Source organism: Daphnia magna, linkage group LG1, assembly GCF_020631705.1.
Source record: "Daphnia magna isolate NIES linkage group LG1, ASM2063170v1.1, whole genome shotgun sequence".
Taxonomy (NCBI): Eukaryota; Metazoa; Arthropoda; class Branchiopoda; order Diplostraca; family Daphniidae; genus Daphnia; species Daphnia magna.
Genome location: NC_059182.1, coordinates 16,071,312 through 16,091,963, shown reverse-complemented (window position 1 = coordinate 16,091,963; position 20,652 = coordinate 16,071,312). Strand labels below are relative to the sequence as shown.

The window sequence follows — 20,652 nt, the reverse complement described above, 5'->3', positions numbered from 1 at the left end:
TATACAATAACAAGTCACTGTAGAAGGGGGGAAAGAAAAGAAAGAAAACATTCGAGTATACATACAGCCCCTAATAATAACAACTACAAGCCCAAAAAAAAAAAAAAAATCTACTCGAACGTGTCTCTTTTCCAAATCTTTGAACCTCTCCAAGGACTACGCGTATACTCTTATTGTATATTCAACAAACATGGCGTCATCCGTATACAAACAGAAGAAGCACCTAGATGCAGACAAGACCGTCAGCCGGACTTGCTATTTCTTCCAAGTGCGCTGTTGCTTCGGGCTGTTACATGTACAAGTCCCTTGAAACGTCTGCTTTCGCTTCTTATTACCTCCCACTTGCTGTTTTTAGTAGACTGCAGTGAGTTGTGTTAACTTGCACGGGAAAGAGGCGCACAACGTTTACATGTATAGTAAAATTGGTCGACAACGCTGTTTAAGGGAAACGCACATTTTCATGAAGGGCTCACCGTTCGTCCGGAAATATCAACAACAAGTAGGAAGAAGCTGTGTGATCTGCTGCAACTAATTCTTTTTATTGTGCTTAAATAAGTAAATAGATGGTCATCGTCTCAAATTCAGCTCTACTTTCGAACGGCTATGTACTGCCACTGATGCCTTTATAGCCACTCACTTCAGACGGCAGCGTGACAAACTCCCACTCACGAAATTCCCGTCTGAAATGGCTGGCCATGTTGTATGGAAATGAAGTAGAAAAGCATTCAAACGATCTCGATTGAAACGTTGGATACAGCGGGCCCGTTATTTTCTCAATCAATGCCGGCTGATGTGTAGCCCCTATACCAAGCCATTAATGAATTTCATTATCTTAATTGCGTTGGTATGCTGTCGCCACGGTGGAGCAAATGTGCCGAATGAAGGGGCAGAGACGATTCAATTTTCAAGGAAAATAAAAAATGAACACAAATTACAAGCTCCTGACATCAATTTCCCGCCCTCTTCCCTTGCTATTTTTTTTCCTTTTTTTGCATCTTGATTCCAGAGTCGTTTCGTAGAAGAGCAAGGCCTGGCAATCAGTTCGAGCTGATTTGAATAAGAAAAAAAAAAAATCACCGTGTTTTGCATGGTGCACTGCATTCAACGTGCGGGGTGGATGTGGTTGTCTGTTCATTTCAAACTATCAGAAGTTGATTGCTTTTGGCAACTAGGGTGAAATAAAAGTCGCCACGAAGAACATGATTGTCTGGGTGTTGATTGTTGACTAACAAAAAGCGTGGGGGAGTATAGCTAGAGGATTCGCCATTGACAACAGAAGAAGGACATCGACTACAGCAAAATCTTTCCATGACCTATTGTATACATTTGCGGATAACATTCAACGCCAAAACCCGCTCTGTTTCACGCACGTCGGTCATGTGCTACCGCGTAATCCCATGGGCGGCCGTGAGCTTCTGAGAAAACAAACGAAAAAGAACAGGGAACCGAAAACGAGGCCAGATCGAAAGAAAACCGAAAAAAAAAAAGAGTTGGAAATCCAACTTCTTTTAATTTTTTTTTTGGCTATAGTCAAGCGAGTGAAGACCTGATCTTGACAGTGCCTGTCATCTTTGCTTGGCGCTCCTTCACTCAAAAACTAACGAGTTCATTCCGCTTTTATAGCCACGCATGGAATGGAAGAAATTATTCACGACATCGACAGCGATGAAACCGAAAAAAATGATTTTTTTTTCTCTCTTTCGTGCAGGGACTGTACAAGCTAGATGACTCTGAAATTTCTTCAAATAAAATAGTCGTGCAGAGGGGTGATGCATTACGTGGAATATCACTAAAAACCGTGGGCATCTTTTTATCGAACGCTAGCACGACAACAAACTTATAAGGAACAGAGTCTAAACTTATGCAACCCCCGCAAAACTTCCAAGCAACCGATAAAGGAATCAACACTATAATATCATATGCTTTCACAAGATGATGGCTCTATATCTTCCCACTGGTCTCGACCCCAATCGTATTATTATCCCCTCTCCAGAAAGCAATTGATGGTCACAGTGTACCATTGCTTGCTGCACTGGGTTTCTTTGTACTGGCCGGCATGATCCTGTACGTGAACAGCTGGAGACTGGACACATCCTTTTCTTTTATAGATTACATACGATAAGGGTAAATAAGACTGCTTTCCGATTCCATCCAGAAATAGGAGGACAAAATTTTGAACAATATCGTAATAAAGGGACGTCACTGTGCTCGACATCAAGGATTCTTGTAACATCCAGGAGATAAACCACCAACCAAGGATAAAAAGAGAGCAAACAAAAGGATGAAAGAAATGCCGACGGAAAGAAAAACAAAGTCCCAGTTGCGATCCTTGAGGATTCTTCATCTTTGACTATGGCAAGAAGCAGTCAGTTACGTCACACGTCCACAGTGTCCACGTCGTTACGCTAATGCTTCCAACTAGTAGCGCCTGCGTCCCTCCCACTCGCTCACATCTAAGACGGTCTTTGCTCGTGCGCTCGTTGCCTGATGCAGTAAATTCGCTTTTAATGACACCCGGGGTGGCAGACAAGTAGGAGAACTCCCTGGGTGAGCTCGAAAGCGAAATGAAAAAAGGCAGAGAGGAGGCAAAGCAACTCGTACGTATTGTTGCGTGTTAAGGTATGCATACAACAAACGCCTCCCTCCAGGGCTATACTAACAAGATTGGCTTTTTTTTTCTGTCTTCCTCCTTCTTTCTTGCATTTTTTTTTTTTGTGTGTAAAAACATCCAACAGCTGATCCCGTCTGGTTTCAAAAAGAAAACTCGCACGCGGATAGCTTTTTAGATTATTTTGTTCCGTTTTCTTTGCCATGTCTTGTTATTGCCGTTTCCGAGTAATCCTTCATTTTTCATTGCTTTTCTGTTGACTGCTGTGTCTCTTTTACTAACATTAAATGTTGTCAACATCGTCTGGATTCACAGGCATGCCACTCAAAAGCCCCGTAATAAAAACAACAAAATCTTATGTGTTGTCGTTGCAAGATGGAACATTTGCGAGTTGAATGGCGAGAATGATTTGGTTGCGTTTCAAATCTTTGAAAAGACAAAAAAATAAAAGTAAAGACCTGTTGTGTTTGTCAAAGGGTTTGAACTAAGAAACGCCTCGCAAAGGACGCGAAATAGAAAAAAACAAAAACACAAAATTAGGGCGATGGACTCTATGGCAACGGGATGGAAAGATAGGCAGTGAGAAATCTTGCGGGATACGTACACATCCAGATGGGAGCAGATGTTTGCTTGTATTATGAGTGCCAAGCGTATGCTAACCTTCTCACCTCCGTACAATAGAGAGGACGGCATTAGGCCGACTGTGGGACGCGCTCCACCGAAGGCGGCCGTCAAAACACTATTAACGCACTCTCGCAAAATAAATAGAGACATTTTTTTTTTTTTGAAGAACCAAAGAGTACCGAAAAATAAAAGGAAGAGCGTGAGAGACAAAATAACGCATCTCAGAAGGCATTCTCTAACAAACGTCTTTTACAACAAAAGTCATTTCCCTGTTCTTTTTTTTCGACGACAACGCCACTTTTCAAATAAAAAAGAACGAATTCGTTGTAAAGATAAGAGGCAATTGAATAACATCGGCAGCTGTTTAGACTGCGATGCCATTAACAACACGGTTGAGGCCCGGGATGCGTACCGAGTTATACAGAGAATTACTTGAGAATCTTGTTTTGCTGGACTCACCCATTTATCACGCATCTTTTTGTTTCCCGCCTACAGCAAAGAATTGACTGTCGTTTATCTAACACAGCCCCTCTTCTTTTTTGTTTCTTTTGAGTTATGTACGTATAAAAAAAAAGGGAGGAAGCGGAAGCTCGGGAAGGATACAGAAAGAATGTAGGAGGAGTCTAGAAGGGTAGTATTACCGTCTCACGTCAGTTCCGGCAAAGACAGGGCTTCTGCCGGAACTCACGCCAATAAGCAAGAGCCACCTAGTGTGTGATGGTTCCACCGGAAGCTCAAAACAGCCCCGACCAAATCGAAGCCACAGGCGGAGAACGAAGCGCGCGGAAATCATTATGGCATTATATGGTCACACGGTTTCCGGCGAATAAGAGAGACACTGGATACTCGTCCCTAATTTACCGCATACGCGCGTGACCCCCTTCGCTCTTGTTAACGAATACGGGAGAGTCTCTTAACTAATGAGTCGGCGTCCCACTTGTACGAGCCTCTGTCGAGAATATGGAAGCAGGATCCTCCCCAACAGCCTAGTTATGAGTTTTGTATAACGAGACGGGGGCTGAAATTACGCGACGTGGCCTCTCTTCATCGGCACGTCACTCCGACACGACGAAAAAATTGAATAAAACTTCCGCAAGATGAGAGCCAGAAGAAAAATGCCCAATAGCGCGTTTGAAGTACGAGACATGTAAAAGAAAAAAAAGGGCAATAAGAAACAATTTCCCCAGACCCCCACGATAGACTTACTCGAGTCCAGCGTATCACGTCTTAACTAATACCAGACGGTCGAAATCGATGAAGTCCATCGATCTTTCTAGTTATGGAAACAAACAGCAACGTACGATTCCAAGAAGTCGAGTTCAAACAAAGCAGAGAGATATGCAGATACGTATCGACGTCAAAACGAAATAGATGATTCAATCGTGCACGGTCAGCTTGGATCTACCTTTCTACGAAAATGCAGCTTTTTACCTTTGATATTGTTTCAAAATTCGGTCTCTTTTCTTTATGTCGTTTGCAAGTCGTTGTTTACTTGTAGCGCATAGCACGTCATTCGTTAACAAACGCACCGACATATACGAATCGACTTGGCTCCGACGCATATTGCAGATCTGTGTCACGGCCGGAGAGATGAAACGAACCGTTGATCCATCTACTGTCATAGAAGAGCCGACAAAAGACAGCGGGGGATTTCTATGGTCTATTAGGTCGGATTATGGTGTAGGAACAAAAAGAACAGAGTCGACAGAGGCTTGTTTTGTAACCCACAAACGGAAAGAACGGAATAAGGAGGGCACTTGACAGGCCTACAGGAAAGACATTTCTCGCGTCTATATTGCGCACTATTGTTGCGGACCAATTCCGTTCTGATGGATCACCGCCTCTATATATTCTAATCCGCATTTTTTTGTTTTTTCATTTCTTCCCGCAGATTCATCAGTTACCGTAGCAACCATCAGCAGACACTCGCCCCATCGTTTTTCCTTTTCGCCGGCTCTTATATCCATTGCCAATTTTTCCCCTTTTGGCTTTTTTTTGTGTGACTTTCAGATTGCTGCGTGCGTCAGCAAGTCGGATAAGAATAGGGTTAAAAAGGACAGAAGCACACTGCAAACTTTTGAAATGTGTTTAGATAAGAGTATATCTTTGTGTGTCTGTAAAAATAACACTTTTTGGCGCATAGCTTCCTGCCCCACTAACACTAGTGTCACGCTAAGGATACGTCAGACTCTCTCAGGGTGGATTCGTTTGATCCTCGTCTTCCTGTGCCACACGGGATATGACGTGCTCGTCAACGTACAATGTGGTATATCCAAAAAGATCCAGATGTTGTGTCAAATGAAGCCTCCGCGACAGAATGATGATGAGAATTCTGACGCAAAGCGAGAATCGTAAAAAAAATAAGAAAAGATCTAAAACACGTAAAAGTACGTAGCATTTCGTCTCTATTTTGTTTGGGGGGGGGGTTGCAGTTTTATCTGCCATTTGGATTTTTATTTCTAGGAGGTCATAAACGAGTACGACATCTGTCATCCATACCGATCACGGTGGCTACCCATTGGGGCGTTGTTCCACCTTCTACGGCCGTCACGTTTATTGACGACTTGCGTTTTACCAATTTTCCCAGTTTCGATGTCATTGATGTTAGAAACCGCGCTAAATTAAAGAGTCGTGAACGAGCCCTTGAGCTACAAAATCCGAGAAGACAGTGTATGGTAAAATGTTCATTTGGTTAGGGGATCTCTCGTGGCCTCGTTAATAATGTCACCAGATGGAAGTTGTGGAGACCCACATGTCGTTCCAGCCACGCGAAAGAACGCGAAAACAAAACAAACAAAATCCAAAATCTGTTATGCAAAAATAAATAACCCCCCCTCCCCTCTAAAAGGAAACCCTAATAATAATAAACAAAACTCTTTATAGCGCTCGTTGAGGGACTGCAAAGCCGCGAGTTGACGACCGTAAATGACACATGATTCACGAGACATAAGGGGAAAAAAAACCCATATCGAAGCTAAGGAGATATTTATAGACTCATACACACACGGTGGAATATAGGCAAAAGCCCGAAATGATGAAATAAATTGCCAAAAAACTTGTCCCGCAACCTAAAGTGGGATGATGGAATACACATTTCCTTTGCTGACACGCAAACACGATTGCAAATAGAACAAAAACAAACATAAATATACACACAAAAAGTGCAGCGATGCGTGACACTCGTACGTAATCAACTTTCTAGGAAAAAAAAGAAAAAGGGGAGGGGAATGAAACGTCAAAAGTTTTCCCCGCGCTTGTCATCATCATCATCGATTTCTTTATCGTCGTCGTCGGTGAAATTCAATTTGTGCGTACCGAAATAGCAAGATTTGAATGACGGGCGCGTAGAGACATATGGTTGAAGCGTAAGGAGGTTTTTCATACCATCAGAAGGAGAAAATATGAACGGAAAGAGGCGAAAGAAATTCGCAACAAAAAGATTTTCATCTGGTGAATGACTGCCGCTATGGTTTGACTTGTAGAAGAAAGTCATCCGAATCCTCCCGGTGGCATTGCCACTTTTTCTTTCTCACCCATTCGAAATTTCAAGCAGTTTTTTTCTTTCTTTTTCTACTTCAAAACCAAATCCGATTTTTCTTTGATCATTCATTCGTTATAATCAATCAAAAAAAAAAGGTTTATGGTTTGCTTGCTGTCATTTTTTGTTATTCAATTCTCACGCAATCAGCAACTTTTGCATATGTTTTCTCTTTGATTTCTCTTCCTTGGCTTATGGTAAGTGTACGCAGCAGTCGGCTTGGCTCAAAAGAAAAAGAGGATTTAGAAGCCACGAAAATAAACAAAATAAGTGGTAATGTTAGGATGTTTGGATGTAGAGAATTACTAACGCGCGGTCCTGTCTTTTGTGCCTGTTTCTTTGTCGGCAAAGTTTTTTCTCTTTTCAAATTTGACGACGTCACAGATCGATGGTGAGTAACTGATCCCGAAAGCCTTACAAGTCTAAATACGACGCTTGACGCCGGATTCTCGCCATTTTGCAATTCGATCGATCTCGAATGTAGAGACCTGATTTTCAGTGATGCAATCAAGCCATGGTGAGACGCACGGCCATTAGAAATCAATCGGGCACGAGCGAAAAGAGGCCGACAGAATGGAGTGACCAGCACCATTAACATAGTTAACCTCGACGTTTTTCATTCACAGCTCTCCCTTTATAAATAAAAAAAAACAAAAAAAAACAAACAAAAAAAACACGAACGAAATGGTGCCTTATCTTTCATTATCAAAACGTCTCTTTCGCACTTCCCTTTTCATTTCCTTCATCTTCTCTCGCCCTGACATCAGTTATGGTACGCTGATAACGAGGGAACGAATGGGTATATAGTAACCGAATCGTAAACCGAATGGATATGGACACGTTTTACGTTACCTGGTTCGAAGAGATTGAGCGATTTTAGAGCGTTTCCTGCGCTGCCACGACCACAATAGGGTCGACTGCTTGTTGCCCATCTCTCGGGACCCTGAGAGAGGGAAAAACGAGTATCACTCTTTCCACTTTTTTTCTTTTTTCTTCTTACTTTTTCTCTTTTTATAATTTTGCCCGTTCGCGCAAGTTGCGTGTTTTTTTTTTCAACGCTAGAACGAAGTTGTCTGGTCTAAATCTGGTACAGATAAGCAACGACGAACCTTCAGCGTCAAACTAGGACGACGTTAGCGAAGGCGGCTACGGAGTTAGGGCCGATAACACAAGTAAAAGCTCCATCAACTCGTAACGAGAGAAAAAGAAAGAGACTAAATGTAGACATCCACAGGGATCGGAGGCGTTCGAATCGCGTAGGACCGTCGCAGAAAGACGGCCCCTTTTTTTCTTTCTCTGGTTGCCTCGTGCGTGTTTATTCACTCGCTTCCGTTGCCACCTCCGTGATTGCCCGCACAGGGAAATCGGGAAGCGCAAGACCACTGAACTGATGCGACCCCATCGAACCACCAATCGAACAGTAAAAAACCAGGCGACATTATCCGTCTTTGTTTTCTTCGATGGCTATTCGATGGTTTCGGCAACTGTCAATTCACTTTTAGAAGCTGCTCAAACTCACGAATTTTCACAACCAAACGTCACATCCACCAAAGTGCATCTTGCATACCGTTGTCGTGCATTGGCTCAGTTCGAACTGAACCGATCACCCAACTAGACAAGACTGCTGCTGTTCCATATCCATCGCTAGCGTGACTATTGTTGATGACGTCGATTGGAGGAAAAAAGAAAAAAAAAGTAGCACCAGACGAATTGATCTGCCCAACTAGGCCACCGCTAGACGAAAGTACCACTAGAGAGACGGACATGACACGCAATGAATCGCCGAGGAGGCGGTGCCATTTGAAACTACACAGCAATGAAAGCAAAATAATAATAAAAAAAGGGTAGAAAGAAAGAAAGACAGAGGCCTATTAGACGCGGACCGTTCGGTCACGGATCGCGACGCCAACTGAGATGATACACATGTGACGTTCCAAGGAGCAGAGGCAACAGCGGTAGGAGGATAGCAGACGAGGGAAGACCGAGGAGGAGCTCCATGTACCGCATGTTGTTACTGTAGACTTTTACGTGTGTGTGCGTGTGTTTGCTCCAGTTGGCCTTTTGACACGAGCAAGAAGAAACAACACGTTACAAAAATGAGGCAAAACTCGAGACTAATTGTAGGCAATTCAGACGAACAAGATGCAAAACAGAACCGCGAGTGTCGTGTTTTGATGTTGAGTCCCGACAATGTCACTGTAATCGTTAACAAAATTTGGGATTACAGATAAACTAGAAATATTAACTATAAAGTTGTAAAACGTTGAACGCAAAGTATTAAATATTAAAATTTCAAACCAATGGGCGTGGAATAAAACGTTGAAAAACGCGAAAAGAGAAATTGAATAGTCACGTGACGATCGCCATCTATTATTCCATGTCCATTTTTTTTTAGTAGCTAGTATTACTCTTGATTTCCCCCCGAACGCTCCATTTCTCAACTCGACTTACGGTCTGAGACCGTGCGCACTGTCGATGACAGCCGCGCTATCCACCTGGGTAGTTTATGGTACGGGGTATATAGTTACATCGAACAAACATACGACCCCGGAGGACCAAAAATAAATGCAACGTGCGCTACTGTGCTGTCAGATAATGCTAGCTGAGAGTCGGCAAGAAATGCACCTCAAACACGCAAACAAGAAAAAAGTGCGATCCGCGGGCAATGTGGGGATTGGGGGACGAAGAAGACGACGTCCCCCCGATCGACTACGTTCGATCATTCCCCAAGTGGATAACCTCCTTCGCTATCGTCCGAATGTATCGCAAAAAAAAAACGAAGGGAAGGACAGAGAAGAAGATTGCTAGATAGCAACGGCTAACGCACGTCATCCATTTCGTTATATTTTTCGGTCTGTGGAACAAAAGAAGTGCTCTGATGTTGCGGGTCAAAAGAGAGTGTTTCGATATACGTAGTATAGGCAAGGCAGTTTCTTTATTCTTGCATCCTTCTTATTTTGTGCCTACGTCATTTAACGGGCTTTCAGCCGCATGGCTACTACTGTTGATACATGTAAAACGTGCAAATGTAGACAATAGGGAGATCGTAAAGCCTGAGATGAAGGGTCAAGTACCGATACGCTATCTACGCGAAAAGAGATTTTCGATGGCCGGAGAAAAGAAAGTTTGGAGGGAAAGAAGAGAATCCAGAGATGGACGAACCAAGGATCTTCAATGTCATAATTGATTGAATTCCATCGGGGCAGGAGGGAAGGAAGCCTCAAAAGAAAAGAGCGAGTTTCCTTTTTAAAAATGGAGATGGTCTGACTTGATCGTCATGCAAAAAAGCTGTTTCAAGTCTATTTACAAGTCAAGTAAGGCACTCTGGCTCTGGGCATCAATAAGAAAGAAGATATAGGGCGGATGGTAGAATTTGCTTTCATTTTTATTATTTATTTATTTATTTTTTTTTTTTCAAGTTAAACCTCTTGAACAGAACACACTTGGCTAACGTTTGGACTCCGAAGTCTATAGTTCGATCGCACGAGAAATGATACATCGCTCAAGTAGCTTGTTGTGTATGACAGGCTCAAAGTTAATGGCCAATCAGCGTGAAGGTTAGTGCGCTCCTAATCCGTTGTTGAGGACCATTCATGATTGTGTGTCTTCTTGTGTGCTGGCCATAAAAAGTTGTTGGCTACCTGTCATGGTGGTGATCACGGCCGCGCTTTTAACTTGTCTAGGAATGTCCCCCGTTAGAGATCGACTGCCGACAAAGAAAAGTTTCGTTCTCCAAGATCCCCGTCATTCAAGATCCATTCGTGGGGATGAAACTTGATGAACTCGGCTGGACTTCATCTCAGTGAATGCGTGTAACTTTGAGAAAAGAAACTTGAACTCCTTGTTCTACATTCTTATTGCTTTCGTTACGTACCGCGTTTTTTTTTTTATTTTATTTTTCATGTTAGTTTGAAACATAAGTTACTGTGTGCATTCCATTCAATTGAAATCAGGAGCTCCGAAAATTGAATTTCACTAAAGCCAAGCCAAGTTTTTGATGTCATTCAAACTCGGAATGAGTTCCTGCTGCAAATGCCGTTTTAAAAAGGAACCATGTCGATTCAAAGTAAGACGAGCAAAGGAGACGGGCCAATTTCCAATGTTGGAATCCCGGAGGTGACGCATCCCTCTACATGCGCTGCGCCATCATCTCTTTTTCATGACCGAATTCTGTGGCCACCACTTTTGTGCATTAATTATTCAGGCTGAAGGGTACAGCTTGACGTGACGTATCTTTGGCCTACACGATGACGTGAAGAAAAAAAAAATACCAACACAAACCCAAAGGGAAAGAACGAAGAGAAATAAAAAAAAAAGGGTAAAATTGCAGAAGAATCCAACAGCCTAAAGGGAGAAGCCTTAGGATTAGGAAACCAACTTAAAGACGCAACGTGATCCATCTTGTTTTGCGGATCAGGAGGATTTCCTTCTAGGAATGATTTGGAAACCCCCCCTCCCCCCGTGTTTAGACAACAAGATGATTGAATGCCGGCTCTTCGACGATGCCAGCGCTCGCGTGATGAACACTTGAACAGCCGGCCGTAGCGCAACCCGAAACATCTCCATTCTATATTTTTATTTTTGCCTTCTATTTTGATTATCTCTTTCTTTTTCCGGCTTCTAATCTAAGCTTGAGTTTTACACACAAACAGAAAAAGGGGGAAAAGGAAGAATGCTGTTCGAGGTTTGAAAGAAAAGTCAATAGTTCACAGAGCTCTAAAAGACGACGCGTTGATTTACGACATGAACGGCGGCATCGGTACGTGTCCAAGACGTCGTCCTTTCCAAAATTCGAATTTCTAGATGCAATGAATGATCAAACTTGGTGCCATTTGAATCGTTTGTTGGCAGTGTTCCTAGCAAGCGTTTTAGTGGATTGGACCGTTTGAATTCGGGAAAATGGTGCCATTAAATTCGGAGACTTTGGTATTGTTTCCAGAGATAAGTCGCTGTTCGCCGAGCAAAGAACCTGCCCTTGCTATCCATTTTATAAGGTTTTTGATAGCCCCTTTAATTTTTATTTTTATGGGCAGTACTTTTATCGATATCTACGACGACGTAGTGCGCCACTAGAACGGAAGATGGCTCGAGCTGTCGAATAGAGCTACACAATTCCCCCAACCAAACAAAACATAGGGCGTTCTATTTTGCTGACGGTGTAAAAATTCATAGAAACGAACGATCATCATTCCCATGCACGCACTTTTTCAAACCTAAGGGAGAGTTGGGTGTGTTAATCATTCAACGGGAGTTGAAAAACGGGTTTAACCCTCTATGCCTCGCAGTGCAACTCCCGGACCCGAATCCAGTTATTGTACCGAGTTCCCAAGCGCAATCTATCTCAGTAGTGCAAAAAACAAAAACAAGACGCTGTATTTCATCCGTTAGTTGCTTTCCATGATCCAATGGAAGATGCTTAGCGTGATGGCCAGCAGCTTGAAACACTACGTTCCATGTCCAGAGCATCAGTTCCTTTTATTTTTAAATCATATTATCCTTAATTAGAGACAACGATCAAGAGCGAAACGGATTTGCATGCAGCTTACATTTGCAACGGCCAGATCGTAAAATAAAGAGCGATCCGTTCGTCTGACGCATCGTATAAATAAAAAAGAAAAGAAACGTATATCCGTCACCGTCTGTCTCCGAGTGCGGCTTGGGTCAAATCACACAGCAAACACAAGCTCACCGCGCATAACACAAAAGAAGGCTAATATAACATATCACTCGGTTCCAAGAATAACAACGTGAAAAAGAAAAATAGGTCCCATAAATACAAGTTGATGGGCTAAAAAAAAAAGGGGGGCGGGCGAATGCTGGGCAAAGTGCCTGTTGTTGCTAACACCACATCGCCAAAATGGCTTCAGTTTTATTTCTATAAAGAAAGAAAAGTAATAATAAAAATAGAAATAAAAACGTGTCTGAAAGACGAAAACAACAATGCACTTGGCATGACGACAGTAAAAATTCTATACTCATTTTGTAAATACATTTTTTTTTTTTTTCAAGAATTACTTTTCCCAAACCCATTTGGATATTTAACGATTTGGTATAATTGGCTGTAATCAAAGAAATAGAAACGGAACAAATAAAGGATTTTTTTTTTTAGCCCCGAAATAAATGAGCAAACAAAACAAATGAAATAACCAACAATTGGTTATTTGTTTGCGCATCATTTTGTTTCGATTGTTCTCGGTATGTGGTTGTTGATCCAACCGAATTCTGTCGTAAACGAGATCTTGCAAAACCAAAAATGAAACTCTTTCACACCTATTATAGGCACCAATCGATTAAGAATAAGGACACATCGGGTGCTGAAACCGATTTCTTGTTAAAGCTTCACATGCAGAGACAGCATTAAAAAAACAAAACAAAACAAAAAAAAGATAAAGGGGCATAGCCAATAAAAACAAAAACACAATCATCCATTTCCTGTAGATTTTGATTACTATCGCGTGTATTCGTTTTTTTCCCTTCCGTATAGCGTAATATAGCATCTCGCTTCTTTAATAATGAGAACCTATTACGATAGAGGCACCCTACTAGGTGGGACGTATAAACGAGGCGTGCGGATAAGAACGAAATAAAACAAAAAACGCAAGGGAAGGTTGACGCCAGAAATTCCCATCACCCGTTTTACACATTTCACGAGTCCTCTTTTCATCTGGCTTTATTTTATTTTTACCACGGGTAAAATGGGTAACGCTTCGTTGCCAGAGATTGTTGTCCCTTTCTACTTTTTTTTCCCAACATTCGTTTACGACATCCTATTCGTTTTTCTTTCTAGATATTCGACGGTTTGGCTTCTGCTAACATAGCCATCAGGCGCAATCATACAATAACACGACTTGCCTATATATATATTAAAAAAATGATAATAATAATAAAGAACTTGAATGAGGTAAACAACAAAAATAGGCAAAGAAAAACATCTTGGTTTGTTTCAGTTTTTCTTCTCCTATCTTTTTAGTTGACCCTGAGCTGCGCCTATCGGCATGACAATCGCTCATCAAATTGCCGCCGCCGCTGCTAACACGCACGCGTTTTTGGTGTGTGCATGTTAAGAAAACGAATTGTTACACGGGTTCAAACCTATAGTCACTCATTTCATCTAGTTTTCCTTGACATTCAGAAATTTCAGACGCATTGCCCAATAGATGGGTCGAGCCATGCAAATTTTGACGCATACGATAAAAAATTGGAAGCTATTCAACTTTTTAAAAAGTGAAGCGACCGGAGGCATTATACATTACATAACAGGAGCAATTCAAACGCATTCTGGCGTATCGAAAATGATTCGTTTAACAAGGAAACCCATTGGACAATTTCACTACCGTTTGAAATAATCGTAGGGGTAAGGGAGGGAGGGCATGTCACGAGTAACCAAGGCCATCAACATCCGGCCGTCTTACACAACCACAATGTTAAACAAGGCGGACGGGCACGCACCGTATCACTGGAAAGTAAAGAAAAGAAAAGAAAATAAACAAAAAATCGGACGAACAACTACAAACAAGACAAACTCTATGGGGTCCGCGAAGGAGCTGAGAGAACCCAACTACGCCTATTTTTTGTCTTCGTCACGTAACAGGTAGACTATGAAGGACATTGTGTCATGATCACAACAATAAACGCCTATTTGTTGCTACGTAAAAATCGTGTTTCACACATAGAGAAAACAACTGCTACCATCGAGGTTAAGGCTATCGAAAGAAAGCCACAATGTTCCATACAGTAGAACCAGCAAAGCAAAGCTGGAATATAAATTTTTTGTTTTAAACAGGTAATATCAATGGTATCGGAAAAATTACTCACGGCCAAAAATAAAAAAACAAGGCAATAGGCATGAGAAACTTTTCCTAAAAGTGAAACCTTGATTATGTTAACGCCGCGTTCAGCAGGAAAAAAAAAAATAATAATAATAAAAAAAAGGGACAACAGATCTCATAAAATCAACTTTTAGTTCCGTATCGATGTACTGGCGTATGTAGTCGATACGCCTGGCATTCAATCGCCGAGAAAGACAAACGACCACAAACATATAGAACAACAAGTTTGGCAGAGAGTTAACAGGGCTAACTTTTCAAAAGAAGTTGACCCGCAGCCCAAAGAAATGAAGCCGCCAATTCATTGGATTTTTAAGAACGACGTAGCAGCACGCGACACGACGGGCATATCAATAAGGAAGAGCAATAAATCGCAACGAAGTGGGTTGCCATCCTATAAACTACATCCATGTACTGCAAAGTCATATACCACGTCGAAAAGCCGGAACCGAGGGCGGAGGACCGTAGAATTTACAACGAAAGGTGCAGCTGCCGCAGTTCTAGCTGTAATTAAACGAGGACCTACGGGAATATTTCTTCCAAGTTCATCTTGTCTTCTTCTCTTTCCTTCGTAACATTGACCGTGGAAAAAGAAAAAAAAAAAAAAAGAACGAAATGTTTCAGTTTCTGCCCGGCCGGTTGATATGCGCACGTTCCGCAGTCCGCATTGCCGAGCCCTATACCCTTCCAGCACCGATGCCAATTCGAATACATAATCAGACGGCAAGTCTGAATGTCTAAATCCGACGACTTCCACGAGCGTGACTATTGGTTTAAGAGTCTTTCATTGGGGATTTAAATCAAGGAGTACTATCTACCGGTATATAGTTGATCTTTGAAGTAGGTAAATGCATCGTCTGTCTACTCTTGCCGTCATACGACATTCACTCAGATGTTGACACAAACAGTATTATGCTGCTTCGTTCCTTCGCTCTTTACGAAGATTCTTGATTTTTATTTACGACGGAGAATGGTGTTGTCTGTTCTTCTTTAAGGATGTTAGTTCCCAGAAGAAGACGAACATTTCTAAAGGCTTTGTAATATTGGAAAAAGAGCATCAACTGATACGAGGAAATAAGGCTAAACGAGAGCAATGAGCGACGCCCTTCATTCCTCCTTCAAGAGGACAAATGACGAAAAGAGACAGCAAGATTAAGTCTGAACATCTTGGTAAAAAACCTTAAGCTTCTAACAGATTTAGACAGCAATGATGGTGCCCTCATCCCGAATCTGTTCAATACGTTTTCGAGCATGCAAATAGGGAAGAACAGCTCACAAAAATATAAAGAAAAGAAAGAAGTGTCACATCAACAGATAACCGATTCTTCAAAATTGTTTGACTAGTAGCGCAGAATCAATAGAAGGCTACCTCCCTTTTTAAAAACAAAAATCCATTGTTTTCTCGGATAGCACACGTACACACAGTCAAGAAATGCTCACGCTGATGCATTAAACGAACCCTTGAACATATTTGACTTTGTCTCTCGACAACGTAGCATATTGCATTTCCGTGTAGCTAATTGTTTGATTGAAATACGAGAATTTCCCTTGTACACATTCCCTTATGCTTTTAATGTTCATGCCCGCAAAGTTCCTATTCCTATTAAGAAAATTTTTATTCGTTTTTCCTCGATTTTTCCTCCCGAATTTTACCGGATGGCCAAAGTTTTCTCACCGTTTTCGATGGGCATACGGATTTTTATTCTTTTTTTAAAAGGGAGACCGTCGTGCAGGCGCCAAATTTTCATTCGCTGGCATCGCATGGCAGCCATAACTAAAACCTCCGAATGTAAAAAGAGCTTCAAGTTCGACCGTATCGTTGAATAAATGTCTGTCGATAAACTTTATCCGATTTGCATAGTACCTAACCGCGCTCGAGACACTGACGGTTGGAAAAAGGAAATATCTTAAGAATCACCGCCAAATTTTTAAGAGTTGCGTAAAAAAAAACAAACAAACGAAAACAACACAAAAATAAATCAAGTCCAGATTTAGTGAAGAAAGTCTGCAACGTTGCCACCGGGACGGAAACAATCGATAACAGTCAAGATATACGAGTTTTAAGTTGCGCTTGGATGACGAAAGCGACCGTCACCGGCATTGCAAACAAGACTAACTACATCGGACTTGGCCGTAATGGAACTTGAGAGGATAAAGGACGTCAGTTTCGCGATCTACGGTCGACTGCGTACTGACAATAGTAGCGCATAAATCAAACAGGTTGCAGCTGCGGATGGAGCAGAAAGACTGGGCAAAAAGAAATTGTCAATTAAACACGTACTATATTACATTGGCCAGAAGTTAAAATTGAAATCAGCGTTGAAAATGAAGAGAAGATCGATTTTCCCCACGCATAAACGATAATTACATTGGAATCTTTAAGCTTTCTCTCCCCCCCCCCCAACCTTTTATTCTACAGGTAATGAGTTTCCAGATTATAATAGCATTTACTTCCATAGGTCGAGGAGGCCAAACAGAATCGGAACCAATGGCTAAACTGACTTGAGTTATCAGCAAAAATGACTTGCTTCCCCTACTATTAACATCACGGCCCTGACCATCATCATCATTTTCACCAAGTGTTGCCGTCTTCTTGCGCGTTTGTTTGGTCTCCTGCTTCTTCCGTGGTTGGATCCTGGTCTTCGCGCTTCCGGCGTCATTAGGACAATCTATCGAAGCGATGTAACGATTGCTTCTACAATCGGAACTGGGTGATTTACGCGCAAAAGCTTGACACGCAGCAGTCCACTTTAACATCTGAGCCTCACATTCGGCGCAATGAAATGCTAAACCCTTTTAAAGTAATTTTAAAACTGCGTTCTATTTTTGTTCGGTCCATGGTGAACGTGGAAAACAAATTCCCCATATAGCCATTCGTGGTGTAAAATGAAGTAGAATACGATTTAAAACAAAAATTAAGAAACTGTTGACAAGTAATTGGGGCAGGAAATGCCAATTAGGTCAACTTGTCGAGAATGCATTTGTGCTTTGCACAAATTAGAGCGTCGCAATTTTTATTGATAAAAGCCAAACAGATTGAGACGTAATCAACATCAATACGGGACGACTTTCAATCGGGCAAATTGCTGCGTTACTCACAAGTCACGTCGCACTTTGCTGCCATGCCGCTGGTCTAATAAAACTACCGGATTCTTCTACAAGGCGTTAACACGACAGCGTCAAAAAGAATCAAACAACAAAAAGGCAATCACCTTAGGGTCTTTGGTTTCTCTTCAAACAAGCGAGACCTTCTTCTTCTTCTTCTTTCATCAATGCAAAGAAGCACCGCCGAACGACGGGCCGCCTTGATTGTTACAAGTTTTCGTACTGATGACTAAATTAATGGAGATATGAGGAAGGAAAACGCTTCCCCCAAAAAAAGAAAAGGGAAATTGGAAGAGAAAAAGAGCTGAAGGCACGAGAAATCAAAAATGCGTGAAATGGCCTACCCATCAACCCGACCAAACTTCCCATGGAATTGTTGATTGCGATGTTCTCTTGCTATTGCCCTGGCTGCATACGCTCAAAAAAAAAAGAATAGACTAGAGAATTAATGGCCGGATTCAAAGACATTGTAGGGAAAAAAAAAACTTCTTTTGTTTTGCAATTGAACTGAACGTGGGAATAATGATGCCATCGAATTTCAAGGTTCCTTCCGATTCAACGACTTCGGAGACCCTCCGGGGGGTTCTAGTTTACATAAACCAAAGTGTCTACGCTATTGTATGATAACGTGATAACAAGTGGAAAACTAATGTCACAAGAATCAGGTGGCGATATGCCAATAAAAGAAAAAAGCCCCTATGGCAATTGTGTTCGTTTTTTTTTTTCCGATGGCCGATTCCGTGCCGGAAGGTTTTATTTTATTTATTTATTTATTTTTTCTTTTCTATTTAGCCAAATCCGAAACGCTTGCCACCTGTGCAACGGGGCGGCAACGTGCAATGGCGTCGTCACTGGACTGTGAATTGTTAGCTGTTGGAACGACAGCAAAGTCTCGTTGCCAACCAGATGAGAAAAAAAAAAAAAAAAAAAATCAAATTAAATAGGAAAAATTTACATAAAGAAAAAAAAATAATAAAGAAAAAGTGAAAAGATTGACGACAGTATACGTTTCCGCAGAAGCTTTTGCAATAAAAAAACGAACGACGAATTGTTTTCTTTTTTTTTTTGGGGGGCTAAACGAACCGAAACCCTCTCGAAACTGCAAATTCTTTCATAAAGCGAGTCGATATTAAAAAAATAAATAAAATGGGAAAAACATCAGCAAAATACAGCGAGAAACTCTGGAATGTAATAGTTAAAAAAAAAAAAAGAAGTGGGGGGGAGGGATTTCGCGTGTGCGTTACGTGGCGGAATTTCGTAATCATCGTCATCAACAAGCGGGAGTGGGAGGCAGAGTAAAAGCTCGCGCTACTCCGTCAAAAGAAAGAAGAAAAAGAATAGTGCCGGGTCGTCAAGTATTGTCGAATATTAGTTGAAAAAGAAACCCAGCATCTGCCAGTTGCATAAGGAACACACAAAAATAAAGAAAGACACTACGTTGTTTCCCCGACTCGGCGGATGCCTAAATTTACATGCGAATGTGAATACGTGTGAGCTGACTGCATAGCACCTGACGGGCCAACTACATTATATAAAAAAAAATAAAAAAATGATTGTTTCGCTCAACCATTGAACGATGACAACGCTGGAAAACAAAATTTATTTCTATAAAAATGAAAAAAATGTGAAAATCAATAAGATGATGGACGATACGTCTACTTTGTCTGAAAAACGAGTAAATATCATTAAGTACCCACACATTCCCCGTGTTTCATTTTTCATCTTGGGGTTCCCCATTCTTTGAATTTCCTTCGTTCATTTCCCCATGTTTTTCTTCTTTTTGGAAAGGAGGGAAAAGAGTGGGGAGAGACCTTTAATTAAGTTTTTGGTCATTATAGCAAGCCCCCAGAATTCTTTCTCCATAAATACGTATTGATAATGAGACAATGTAGGGCCCAATCCTCCCTCCCCTCCACCAGAGAAAATAGATGAGAGTTCCAATATAGACGGAGAGCTCGACGTTTCATTATGAGGCTTATACATTTCCCATTGCTTCACAATCATCCATCGATTCTTTCTCATTGCAGCAGCCGGTGCGGAGAGAGAGAGAGAGTTATAGTCTTATTTATTCTTTATTTATGTATTTATTTATTTGTTTTACTCGCTCAAATGTGACCGTGCTAACGATAAGGAGCCACCGGCTCCTCTTACGTCCTCCCCGTTAACCGGATTTCGTCAATCATTCCCGTTCGAGATTTTTCTTTTTTTTTCCCGACAAACCACGCCCATCCTTTTAACTCACGTCTTGTGTCCCAGTCAAAAAGAGACATAAAACCGTCTGATTTATGATTTCCTAGTTTTCGAACGAGTTTTTCAACTGTAATGCAACAAACTTCAAACTTCTTTTGGCGTCAATCTGTTATCCGCCGTTTTGCCTATCACTTTGGCTATAAATCCAAAGTCATTTCAACTCACGCAAAGGCTCCGGCAGGTGTTATGACGCTACGGTAATGATCTATGACGAACGACGATGATAATGGGCCCGATGATGAATGATGCCGCTGTTTACCATGTCCAATATATCCCTCGCAGCCCTTACAAGTTCACAGCCGTTTACCAAACGTGAAAACGAAAGCAATCGGTCCACTCGCCCAAAGCCATCGCTTTCGTTCGTACGTCGAACGAAGTTTTTTTTTTAAGCACAATGCGTTTGACTCTCATGATTTATATTTATTTTATTTTTTTACAACGCGGACCCCGCTGTGTTGCAACAGCAATAAATCTTTAAGAACACACTCTGGCTAGCAGAAAAGCGAAGCAGTCGCCATGACAACAAGGGCTAGCTCACAATGGCTGTGTAACTTGGCCGACTTGAATATGATTTTGTCATTGTCACGAGCTGGAAATGTATGCGGTTTGACAATCGTACTGATCCGGCAAACAGTTGACGACAACTTTTCCTTTTTCACTGAAAAACGCAATCAGTTTGGAGCCGAGAACAATAGCAAATA

At 41.6% G+C, this 20,652-nt stretch overlaps 1 protein-coding gene across 3 annotated transcripts in view; it reads right to left on the bottom strand.

Annotated features, from left to right (window-relative positions):
* Positions 1–20,652, bottom strand: part of LOC116926993 — a 64,156-nt gene that overhangs the window by 15,793 nt on the left and 27,711 nt on the right. Inside the window, exon 1 of one of the 3 annotated variants that reach the window (XM_045170115.1) lies at positions 7,623–8,667. The exons of the other annotated variants lie outside the window; for them this stretch is intronic. Within the exon in view, the coding sequence (XP_045026050.1) occupies positions 7,623–7,702 (80 nt within the window). The 5' untranslated portion in view covers positions 7,703–8,667. Of the gene's footprint in view, positions 1–7,622; positions 8,668–20,652 lie in introns of those variants that run through there. 3 annotated transcript variants of the gene reach the window in all.